The sequence below is a fragment of the Aulonocara stuartgranti genome (assembly GCF_965226115.1).
Source record: "Aulonocara stuartgranti genome assembly, chromosome: 6".
In the NCBI taxonomy this organism is placed as follows: Eukaryota; Metazoa; Chordata; class Actinopteri; order Cichliformes; family Cichlidae; genus Aulonocara; species Aulonocara stuartgranti.
In genome coordinates, this window is record NC_138944.1 from 8,009,940 (window position 1) to 8,022,411 (window position 12,472).

The 12,472-nt window shown below is 41.8% G+C and overlaps 1 protein-coding gene across 7 annotated transcripts in view; it reads right to left on the reverse strand.

The window, feature by feature from the left end:
* Positions 1 to 11,063, reverse strand: part of rgs12b (regulator of G protein signaling 12b) — a 44,202-nt gene extending 33,139 nt beyond the window's left edge. For 4 of the 7 annotated variants that reach the window (XM_082535440.1, XM_082535436.1, XM_082535442.1 and 1 more), the window contains exons 1-5: positions 10,896 to 11,063; positions 8,577 to 9,872; positions 8,206 to 8,445; positions 6,981 to 7,955; positions 1,389 to 1,508 (exon numbers count right to left, since the gene is read on the reverse strand). In XM_082535440.1, the coding sequence (XP_082391566.1) occupies positions 1,389 to 1,508; positions 6,981 to 7,955; positions 8,206 to 8,445; positions 8,577 to 9,638 (2,397 nt within the window). In that variant the 5' untranslated portion in view covers positions 9,639 to 9,872; positions 10,896 to 11,063. The other 3 variants (XM_082535437.1, XM_082535439.1, XM_082535438.1) reach the window with 3 other exon arrangements.
* Between the last annotated feature and the right edge of the window lie 1,409 nt (positions 11,064 to 12,472).

A 12,472-nucleotide genomic window follows, 5' to 3' on the forward strand; every position in this document is an offset into this window, starting at 1 on the left:
ATAATGGTCTCACTGTTTAAAATACAAGTCCTCCACCTTAACTGCAGGCCCGGGACCTCTGCGGTATTTAACTCCCAGTCGTTTTCCCTCTTTCTCCCATGCTTCCTGTTGCCATCTACTGTGCTGTCCAATAAAGGGAAAAATGCCAAAAATGTCTGTTTAAAAAAAAAAACTATCACCACTGATGCAACAGTGTGGGATTTGCTTATCTGCTCCCACGGTACCCCAGTCACCACTAAACGGCGGAAACATTAAGCTGTCCTCTGATCTCTATCTTAGAGCCAAAGCTACTGTTAAGAATTTTGGTGGAGGCAGCAGGACTCTACCGTGGTCTTGGCAACCTTCACGCAGACACACGTAGAGACAAGTCATGATGACAGCAACACTCTTTTACACTGTTATCACCAGGACAGTTTTATGATTCGCTTCCAGAAATGGAATTTCATAATAAAATCCCACCTTAAGTTATACAAACACAACCTAATACAAGTAATAATAAGTCTTTGTATCTTTCCCATCTAAGTCCAAAAATAGCAATTGCTGATTTTCTCTGTATTAAATCCTGTAAATAGGGATATTGTTGGGCAAAACTCATGGCTTTCAAATGACTGGATACTAGGTCATTTCTTGAAGCTAAAAGAAGCGCAAAAGGCTAATTCTTGCAACAGTGTAGCAGTGCTGCTATTTTCGCAGTTTATATTTAAGAAAACAAACAAAAGAAAATCATTAACTTGTCCCTATGACAGAACAGAAGCTTGATTTCTTTTTCTTGGAGAAATGTAAAGAGATCTTCTTCTGTTGCTTACTGGCCATCAGAGCTTTCAGAATCAACAATTTAAAAAAAAGCATATACAATCAGAATTTGATGGGGTCTAAGTGTCCTTACTTACACTCCTTGTGAACTTGGTGAAGCTCTGGAAACTTTTAGGTGGTAAAAAGCTAGAGATTGCTGATGTGTGTGTTATTTTGACTATAGATCCCTCTAACTTTTTTATGTAATGTAATGGAACCAGGCTCTTATTTTCTCTTAGGGAGGGGAACAAATTAATGTTTCTGCTTTATGTTTATTTGAAATATACCGATGCATCTTTGTGGTGTTACATTTTTAAAATTAATAAAAACAAGTGAGTACAAAAGATGGCTCTGTTCTTTACTGTCTATGTTGCCATGGTGATATGAGAAGATGTATCAGCTTGATGCATCATGTGAGCATGTATGGAGTGCATGAGCTACTCTTACTAGAGACAGAGGCAACACCTGAGCCTCAAACATGACAGTAACACAGTAGCCAGTCTGACCTTAAATATTGCAGTAATGTGCATTACTTGTTGGTACACTTGTGTTGGAAAAGGTCCACGCATATAGATTGTGTGTTGTATATATGCTACCTCAAGATCATCCAGGGAGCGGGCCAAGCTGAGACGTTTGGAGCGTCCAAAGGAGCGCCTAGCTGAGGAGCGCTGCTGGAGAGGTGGGAATCCCATGGTCAAACCTCGGAAACGACCGCCCTGGATAGAAAAGAAACACACCATCAGTTTACATTCATATTGTAGACATTTTATTAACTAAAAAAATCTTTGTAAGCATGTCCATCTGTTCTTGCCCCATCTCAACAACTGTTTATTAGATCTACTTAAAACTTGGCTGGTCTATTGCTGGCACTCAAGAGTAATTGCAGTGCAAAATACGAGTTTATTTGGATGACTGATTCTCATATTTTTGACAAAAGCTGCTCTTTGTTTTACTCTTTCGCCATCAGTAACCGCTGCCTGCTCCACTCTGTGCGTAGGACGAGCTTACGGTGGAGATGTTAAGGGTTAGCGCTAATCCTAACAACAACCAAGGCCTAACTTTATTTAAATATTCTATTCTGCTTCCTGGTTTATTTAACGTTTAGATTTGCTTCGTGCATTCTTACTGTACTTGCTTTAGCTCTCAGTTCCTAGCAGCTTTAGAGTTTCAGTGTTCCATCACCCTGTGTCCTTTGTATTTAAGTTCATGTGTCTGTATTCCCCATTTAGGTTTTGCACTTCCTGCTTTATTTCCTGCGTTAGTTGTTCCTTGTGCTTTGCTTTTAGATTGCATCTTTGTCTCATCTCTTGTGATTCAGTTAAACCATTTCTCGTTCTCCCAGCTGTCTGCACTTCCCCTAATCGCCCTTATGTGTATATGTAGTTGCTGTATTCCCTTTGTCAGAGTGTTTCTTTATAGTTTATAGTGTTCCTCTTTTGGACTTTTGTTTACCTTTTGGATTACTGCTAACATGCTTATAATAAACAGCTCACTTTAAGTTTATCATTGCCTACCTCCACATATTTGCACTTGGGTCCTCTACACGACAATCAGTCTGCATTTCCTTTAGAGTATGAGAGCACCAGTGGCTAAAGCAGCACGCACACATAGACTGGCTTTCTTCACAGCCTCATTGTGAACTGGCACAATCACAAGCACACGTACACATTCAAGGAAACTATCTTCATATTTGTCATCTGTAAACTATTCAGCAAAAGTCCTGAATCACCTCTTTTTTCTTTATATTTTGTTTCAGAGGAGCCAGACTTTCTGGTATTTGGTCTAGTCAAGGGCTTATATGCATATGAAAATAAAGTGTCTGTGTCTGCCACCACATTCTGCAACCACTTCACATTCACTGTCGAGTTTCTGGAGCTCTATTGATGTAAATGAACGCCATTCTTCAGAAAAAGATGCTCCCTCAACTCTTTTTATGTTTTGTTTTTTGTTACATCTTCCAGTGGGTTGAAATTTGGTGACTACAAAGATTAAATCATGATTTACTATTTTTTAACTCAAACTATTAAGTAACCCCTCACATTTTTGGGGGGGATGAGGGCAATCTCATCCTGCAAGAGACCATCCCATTAAGATTAACAAGCAGTTTCATTGTAGGGTAAAGGTGATCAAGCGGAACAACCTTGTATCAGTGTGCAGTGACCCTTTCCTTTGAAAAGAACATGTGGACACTAACTAGGCCAACAAAATACCTCTTATAGAATAACAGAGCTCATATAGTGACTAACCATTCAGGTTTTTACCCTAACACGACACACAAATAATGGTGAAATATTAGCACTAGTGTCCTATTCTTATTCATGAGAAATTTCACCACAGTTGATAGATGGCAAATATACTTTGTAGGTGACTGGAGGACAGTTTAATAAAAAAAAAAAAAAGATCATCATTATTATTATCACAGATTACTACTGTATGTAATCATTATCATCTGTTAGTTAACCAACTATGATATGTATTCTGTCAAAGATAAAAGGGAAAGAATGTCAGTTTATCTACAGTTTACATCAAATCTTCCGAATGATATAATAATATTAGATTTCCTTTGTTTTTTGGCTGAACTTTAATTGGGTTAATCAGAAAATTTCACTGAAATTCCTTCCATGATGTGACCTGAGGCATAAGTGGGCAGGCTGCATACCACATGGGCACTAAGCACCAAATCTCCAGGTCAGATTGCAGCTAGTTGGCCTACTCATTGCATCTCAGTCTTCTACATTTTCTTTCTATATTTCCTGACTCTTACTATCTTTAACAATATAAACTTTAAAATAAAATGTAAAAAAAATATGCAGCACTCTAGATTTCATTCATCCAGTAAAAATATATCTGTGATTTCAGCTCTGTTGTTCCAGCCGTCATAACGGACTAAACCTTCCTAAGGAGCTCAGCACTACTAATGATAACTATAAAAGGGCACAAAACATTTGTACTACCAACATACACCATATTCTAAACTGCCATATTACATACAGTAATAAAAAGTGGGTTTTTTGGCTCCCTAAATCGGCACTCAGTCATTGAACGTTTAAGAAACCCAACCGTGTCTGCACATGCACGGGTTGCTGTTTTTGAACTAAATGTTAAATTCCACATGTTACACGGAGGCGTGTGCAATCCTGTGATTTTGCATGCAATACCAGAGAGCACGTGAGTCAAATGCACAGCCACAGAGGTAATACAGAGACACGCAGGTACAAACAAACAGTACTAGCAGAACTCTTCTTGAGCAGCATGATGTGCTTTTGCAGTTTACTGTAGCATATTTCACTGACATCCCTACTAAGTGTAGTTCCATGTAGTATTTATTATACCAAGGATACTTAAAATTGTATAGTGTTCATAGGAACACTACATTGGAAACCCACCAATTAGTGGAATAAAGTTAAAACAGCCAAGCTGTTGCACTATGCCATAAACTGCCGCCTAAAAATAACCACATCAGGCTCGTGAACATTTATTATCCAAAGCCATTAGACAATAACGTAACCACTCTGAGTGCTGTTAAAGAGGAGAGGAAATTAGTGCTGTTTTGCCTTCACAAGTGTACAATTAACCTTTTAACAACTGTTGCTCTTTAATCCTTTGAGAACAACAATATTCTGCCTTCTTTCTCTTCTCTTACAAATTGCATCAGTCTACTTTTCTAGTATTATAAGAGGACGCACACAATCAGTGGCCCTGTGTTGATTAATGAGTAATTAGCCAGTGCTGACAGGCTTCAAATGCAGGTAGAATCTGACTGGCTGCTTAGGAGCAGGTCTCCTCTGCATTTCATCATGCGATGACCAGTGGTGTTGCCTGGATACTGAGTCACTTCTGCATTTGTGTGTGTGCGCGCATGTGTGTCAGACAATGCAGATTTGAACACTTAATGGCATATGCAGACACAATCATTCTCACAGGACCTCTGTATAACCAGTGAGATTAATCCAAGTTTCACTTGTAACTGCAAGAGAGCTTAAAGCCAACAAAAAGGGGGATTTTTGGAGAAGCTGAGATTTAGGTTGAAAGGGAAATGATAAAGTGTCGATCTGACTCACTGGTGCTGTGGTTGTTTTGGGCGTGGTTGCGCCAGAGCCTTTCCAGAGAGAAGAGAATGTGAAACGACTAAATTTTAGTGGAAAATCCACAGCCTTTATCTGCGTAGCTGATCTTGACGCCCTCTCCCTCATACGCACACTCATAAACAAACAGATGCGCTTCATGTTTACAACAGCACTGCTATCAACATAAAAATAACAAAAGCAAAACCAGACACATGTCCTGTAAAAACAATAACAATGTGAACAAGTATAATTTGAGCTTAAAATAAAAACCTAAAACATCCCAAAATATAGATTGTTTTGTTTATGAATTATAGTAAACAGCAAACTGACTGATATTTTTCAGTCCTTTTCTACCTTAACAAACAGCTCGCTTTTCATTTAAGCTCTAATTCGTGTACACTCACTAGGTCACATTTATCAATATTCAACTGTTTGTTTTTAAATCTAACAATCCAACACAAACTTATTGTAGTAGTATTTTCTGTTACTGAGTCAATCATAATCATAGATGAACAGATTTTTATCAAAAAGTCGCGAAAGACTTTAAAAAGAACTGATTTTTCTTTTTTTTTTTCGATTTTAGCTGAAATAAGTCTGCAGAGGTTTAGTTAGTGAAACAGTGCCACCATGTGTCAAATATTAAGAGTCAATTAATGTTAACGCCTTACTATGTTACATGCAATAGTTAACAAGAAAAATGAAAACAACAACAGTCTTACACAACTGTATCTGTTTTGTTTTTTGTTTGTTTTTTTGGCTTACCATAATCACCACAGTATCCAAAACTCTGCTTCTCCAGTCCGAGGACATGGTTCATATCCACCTTCCTGCCTCTGTCTTAAACACTTACTCTGGTTGTCCCTTAGAGTCCCTGGGACACTGTTTTCTAAGATATCTGTTGGAGGAAGTCCCAGCCTCCTTTAGTATCAAAACAACTATCTTCTGTACGTTAATATAATAATACGCAACATGTAGATGTAGGCAGGCATAAGTGGCTGTTTTCTATATTCGTGCATGAGCATTTCTGTTCACAAGCTGATTAATACTTATGGAATCTAGTCAGGCTGGATATGCAGTATTGTACCTTTTCCTCTTTGCATTTCCTTGTCATTTTCTGAAAACAATGATCAGCCCATCTACTATATATATATATATATATATATATATATATATATATGAAGGTAACGGTGGTCCCCGTGGTAATCGGAGCACTAGGTGCGGTGACTCCCAAGCTAGGCGAGTGGCTCCAGCAGATCCCGGGAACAACATCGGAGATCTCTGTCCAGAAGAGCGCAGTCCTGGGAACAGCTAAGATACTGCGCAGGACCCTCAAGCTCCCAGGCCTCTGGTAGAGGACCCGAGCTTGAAGGATAAACCGCCCGCAGGGGCGTGCTGGGTGTTTATATATATATATATATATATATATATATACCAACCATAAAAACAGGAAGTGTATTTTCATACAACAATGCAACCAAGCTATTTTTAAAATTATGCCAAATAGATAAGAGGATACTACACAATTACTTCACTAAACCTTAAACCTGCTCTGCTGTTATGCTGTTAATGCCATTACAGTGGAAAACAGGTGGTTTTCAGGTGAAGGCAGCTATCTGGCTAATGCATAATAAATGATCTGATACTGGAGCAGTGAGGGATAAATAACATATCAATCCACTTGCACTAAGTCTAGGGATAGAGCCAGCTGGGTGGTGTAATTATCCAGTGACTTTCAAAACAAGTTAAAAGTTTTGTATCAAAGTGAAATGATACTTTGATCACAGAAGGAGTGAAATTCTAGGCCTTGAGAAAACGATGCCCACGTGGATTTATAGCCTCAATAAACTGTCGTTTTGAACAGACTCTACACAGAATAAATTTCAACAACAGAGATGTGCGATGGGGGATGCCAGCTGCATACTGGGCTTCTCATCTCGCGGTCAGTTTTAACACAACTCTCCCAAAACCTACAAACTGACACTACACAGCACTTCAGGGAATATCAAAAAGTTATATGACGGATTTGGTTATGTAAATAAAATGAATAAAGTTACACAAAATAACTCTGTTTATCCAGAATTTTACTAAATGTAATACTTTTAAAACTTTCTTAAAACATACCTTTTTCTCTCCCTCCTTGACATTCCCTCCTCGTTTCTTCTCTTTTTCACTTCTCTCGGCTCCTGTCCGCTCCCTGTCTCCTGTACCAAATAACTTCTTAGCCCACTCATCTTTCTGAACAGCCAGCCGGTGGGTGTGGGGATGTGACAGAGGTGGAGGCTGGCTCCCTCCAGGTGGTGGCAGGTGGTCTCCAGGCACCAGCGGGGCGCGATAGCGGTCGGCTGGGATCTTATTCATCGGTGGGGGCAGGGTGCTGCAGTTGGCAGATGACCATCCGTCAGTGGATTCTGCGTAGGATTCCTGATCGCTGCTGAGGCCCTGGAGGTGGCTGTGGTGGTGCTGCTGACGCCAGTCTCTCAACACATGGACTGGTAGCCACCTCTGCGGTTCCACCCCTACTGCTCCTCCAGCCCCTCTCCATTCTCCTCCCCCAACAGCTCCTCCCCGCTTCCCTGATGAGTAGTGGTGTGGGTTGACCCCTCGTGAGTGCCTGACAGGGACATCAGGGTGAGATAAGGGGAGAGGGTGAGGAAGATCAGCCAGGTGGGGGTCATTACGATAATGGCCATTTCTCAGCGTTGGAGGAGGTGGATGAGAAGCTGCTGCTCCCAGAGTGGGACTCCAAGCCTGCTGCGATGACGGTGGGCTGTCCCAGTGGCGCGGCCCAGAGACGTGGTTGTGATTTGGAGGACCTCCAAGGTCAACTAAAAGCACTCTGTTGCTCTTTTCCTCTGGTAAAAAGTTGCCAATCCCACTATCGCTGTTGCTACTGGTGCTGTGGTTTTGCTGGGCATCGTTGTCTGGGTCATGGAAAGCACGGGCGCGAACCCCTTCGATGTTGTCTCCCATGTCCCGGTAAAGGACAGAAACAAACTGGAGGAGAGGCTGAGAGCTGGGTGGGAATTCCAAGCAGCCACCTGTGTCTGGGTCAGGGGTACACTCAAAGCCAAACCTCCTGGCAACACCCAGATGGACCTGAGGAAGTAACAGTTACTGAGAGTTTGTCCTAATGCAATACAGAAAAAGTAGCTGCTAATAAATCTTTGGCTTACAACCATCGCTTCGACTAGAACAAATTAGGTTCACCAGATTTAAGATATATGAGTAACTTCTTGAGTACTTGATCACTGTGTTGTAATATTACCCATGCCATTAAAAAACAAAACAAAAAAAACAGACATTCTGCAGATATTTCCTTCCCATCAGTTTAAATTGTAACGCTTACTTGGTGGTGACACAGATCTGGGTCCACAATAAACACATGACAAGAAGTCCTTAAACTCCCCTCGTCATCTCGTGCAATGCTGAAGTGCCTATCATCATGGTCGTCTGTAGCTTGCATCGTTACCAGTCCGAAGAATCGCCGGTCATCGGGACAACATGCACTGAAGGCTAGTTTTTCTGCAGGATAGGTGGCCAGGACCTGACCTCTGTCACTGCACAGACGCACACTGTCATGCATAACCTGGTAGGATATAATTAATGCATGTTACCAAACTTGATACCAGGGAAAATATGGTTAACAATAATAACACAATCACATTAAAATTAACACAAGGGGAAAAAAAGAAGAAGAAAAAAAACCTCCACTCGCACCTTCATGAGGACCAATGAATGAATCTTTTGCTCAGCCCGGAGGCGCCTCATGCTCCCTCTGATGGCCTGCAGACTGTCACTTTCTAGATTTGTGCCTGTGGAGGCGAGCTCAATGGAGCCCAGATAGCCAACAATCATTCCCACATTGAGGATACCCTCACTGGGCTCTAGGCCCAAGTCGCCACCATCTCCATCATCAACATCCTGCTCTTCATGGTGTTGAAGGTGGAGATGCTGAAAGTCTGATTCTAGGAAGACCGAATCATCATTCAGAACTTGGGCCATCTCCTCTTCAGAGAGCAGGTTTGGGTTGCTCTGGGAACGTGAGGAATTCCGATATGCTGGGAATTCGGAATCAGACAGCGGACGTGGCTTTGACGAGGACGTACTTACTCCAGGTCTCTCTTTGTCTGAGCTGCTGGAGGAGTGGCTGGAGTTCTCAAAGATCATGTTAAAAATTCCTCCAGACTGCAGCTCTGCCACCACCTTCTCTGCCCGGTTGATGCCCAGCTGCTTAGTGTCCAGTTTGGGTTTGTACCAGCCTCCACGGGCTCCACAGCCTGACCTGCTGTTGTTGTTATTGTTAACACTGTTATCACAGAATCCATCCAACTCATCATCACTGGAGCATGAGTCCAGGTAGGATGCCGCCATTGTGTTGCTGCTATGGTGACGACCGCCGGCAGAGCGTTGGTGGTGTCGCCTGTGACGTTCTCCCTCAGCGATTACTAGTTTCAAAACACCAGAGCAGCGTCCGATCAGTTTGACCACATCTTCGTGTGACGCCTTGGAGACGTTGATGTCATTCACAGAGAGGATGTAGTCCCCGGAGCGCAACCCCACATAGTCAGCAGGGCTTCCTTTCAGGATACAGCTAAGGACACAAGGGCTTTGGCCTGACAGCGTAAAGCCATACCCTGTTCTCCCTCTTGCTACCTCCACAGCCCGTATACAACCCTGCTGAGACTGAGGGAAGTTCAGACCGCTGCCACCGATGGGGCGCCTTTTGCATGACACATCCATTTGCCTGGACATTGTGCCAGGAAATTTTCTCTTGTCCATTTATTCAGTGAGTTTCAATTTACATTTGTCATTGTAGGTCCCTAATCTCTACTAAAGCAAGAACGCAGCGTGCCTCCAACGTCTTCTCGTCAAGCAGCCCTGGCGTCAGATTGCTACGAAAAATGAGCAGCAGTTCAAAATGCAGCAGGTGGGTGAGAACCCAAGCCTCAGCCTTGGCACCACCTTGCTAGGCCTCCCATCCTGGTGTCACCATCTTTTCTCCGGGCAGGTTACCTAAAGTACAAAAGAACAGAACCAAATCAATCATGACCGATTTCTTAACCCTAACATGCTTAACATGTGGGCTTCTACACCAAATGCTCTTGGGCCCATGTAAAGTGTTCTATCAGATCACTGGAAGTTGGGAGGACACAGCCACACCTATAAAGTCACCAGTTCTGTCAGGTCTACAGAGACCCAGCCCAGCACACCTGTGCTGTGCAAAAACTTCACAACTTTCTCCTTTTTTCCCCCCAAACAACTTTCGCTTTTGTTTACGTTAAATAAAAGCTCAGTGTGATAAATGTGAGCACATATGTTTTAACTCTTGTTAGAAGGACACTGACATTAGCTGGGACTAGCTGACGCGTTACCGTTAGTTTAGTTAGCTGTGCATGCTAGCAGAGTTATCCCTGCTTGAACAGTGCTGTGAGTTAACACCCCAAACAGCGCGTTTATTACTTTACGCTGAGAAACGCATGCTTCTTCTCAGCTTATGGAGTTACTGTAAGTTTTCTCTTTTTTTTTCTTGCCGTGACTCGCTGTTCAAAAGCGCATCCACCCGTGCTTAAACTGTAGTCCCGCCCCTCGATTTCCAGATCTTTGGAATGTCGGTGCGTAACCGTGGCAACGGCGGCGTACACAAACTTTCCCATCTTGTCATTGGCTACTCCAGTTGTCAATCGGATAGCGAACAGTTATGCGGACAAATTGACAAAAGTTAGATAGAGAAATCACAAATAATAAAAAAAAAGTACTAACGGTAGACGATTCCACAGGTGTCAGAAACGCAGCGGGAGAGCGAACTCTGCAGCTGCTAGCTTGTTTAATCACGGGGAGTTTTATTGGAAGCACAGCAAATTATCTGTGTCTTTATAAGCAGAAAACAGCACGAAGCGAAAACAGCTGGCTGAAGTGGTTGTTAAAAAAAAAAAGTAGGGATGGCTAAGTAAGAGGTGGATGCAGGTCTTTTTCATGTTCCGACAAAGATGTTTGGAGCAGACGGTTCACTCAACACGAGATTAACATCTGACTTACTTGTCGGTGTCCGGCGGTGATGCTCCCCGAGAAGTTTCCATAGTTGCGTAGCTAAGGTTAGTTGGGTAAACTCAGGGGCGATGGGTAAACAAAAGAAAAGGCTGCACCATCTGGCGAAGTAGCCTTAAGAGGAGGAGGACTGGAGGAGAGGGAGGTGTGTTTAGAGTGGGCAGCGGAGGAGGGTGTACAGATGATTGGAGGGGGGACTTTTAACAGCCGAAATGATACAGAATTAAAGTTCACCAACTTCGTAGCCATGTCATTTCATGTAAAAGTGCGATCCAGTTGATTGAACTTAACCAAAACCCGCAATATTGTGCAATTTGAACTAAACCAGCCAGAAATCTGCAAAAGTGTGGAGAAGTGTGCAATAAGCTAAACTATAACATCCAAATGCGTTCTAAACTGGAACAAGTTATAGTTCACTAAACTTAAAAAAATAAAAGCTAAGGGTGGGTGTGGAGGGTGGAGGGGAGTGCACTCAGGATGTCTACATTTTAGAATCAACTGTCTTCACAAAGCACTGTATTTTTATTTTTTAACCCAGAATTTATTAAATATTTAGCCTAAAAAGTATCCTGCTTATTAGTAATTACATTTGAAGTTTAACAATGAATCCGCCAATTTAAAAAAAAAAAAAAAAAAAAAAAGATTACACATATAAAAGTATAATAGCTCTGACTGGAACAACTGGTTATAGCACACCAGACTTGTTGCTTTAATGCTTTAGGCTTCATTACATCTCAGTGTGGCTCCACTGATGTGCAAAAAGAAATGCCAAAAGAAGCCCCATCAGTTGTCAGCTACTACTCTTTCAGATGATGTGATGTAAACTTCAGCTATAAGAAGCATCTACAGTTGCTTAACACCTGTGCCATCCTGATTTCAGTGCTTCACAAACCATATGGCAGCTGCCTAGTAATCCTGCTAATATCTTTTAATCAGGAACACCCATCTTAATGATGCTGTAAAATAAGAGCATGCTTTCATACAGTGTGGTCTATAAAAAGGAATTTTACTGCCTAGCTGAGAAAAGGAAATTGTACAAAATGTGATAACTTGACCGTGTAATCGGTCAGTTAATTTTACGGTGTGGACCTTCACATGAGCACATCTCTCAGTTACTTGTGTCCCCAGATTGGCTTGACCGCTTTGTGGTTAATTGAAGTTGGCTGGCAACAGCTTGTTCTATCTGGATAAGACGAGGACGAGGCAGAGCATTTTAAACGTCTGTCACCCAACAGGTTGATCGTGTTAGAGACAGACACACAAGGGGTCCTGTGGGTACAAAGCAGCCATGATTGTAATATTGTTATTTGCAAACACAGAGTACCTTTAGCTGGTTTACAGTCAGAGTTGTCATCCGTGACTTACAGCTCTCACTCAGCAAATCAAATCTCAGAACGGGGTTACATGTTTAAATAATTTATTTCTACAACAGATCATATGCAGTGATTAATCTCTTTGAAATATTAAAATTAACAAATACACAATCTCTTCCAGTAATATTTCTACAGGCAAATGTAAATAAAAGAGGGGAACACAAAAAAAAAAAAAAAAAAGAAAAAGAAAAAAAA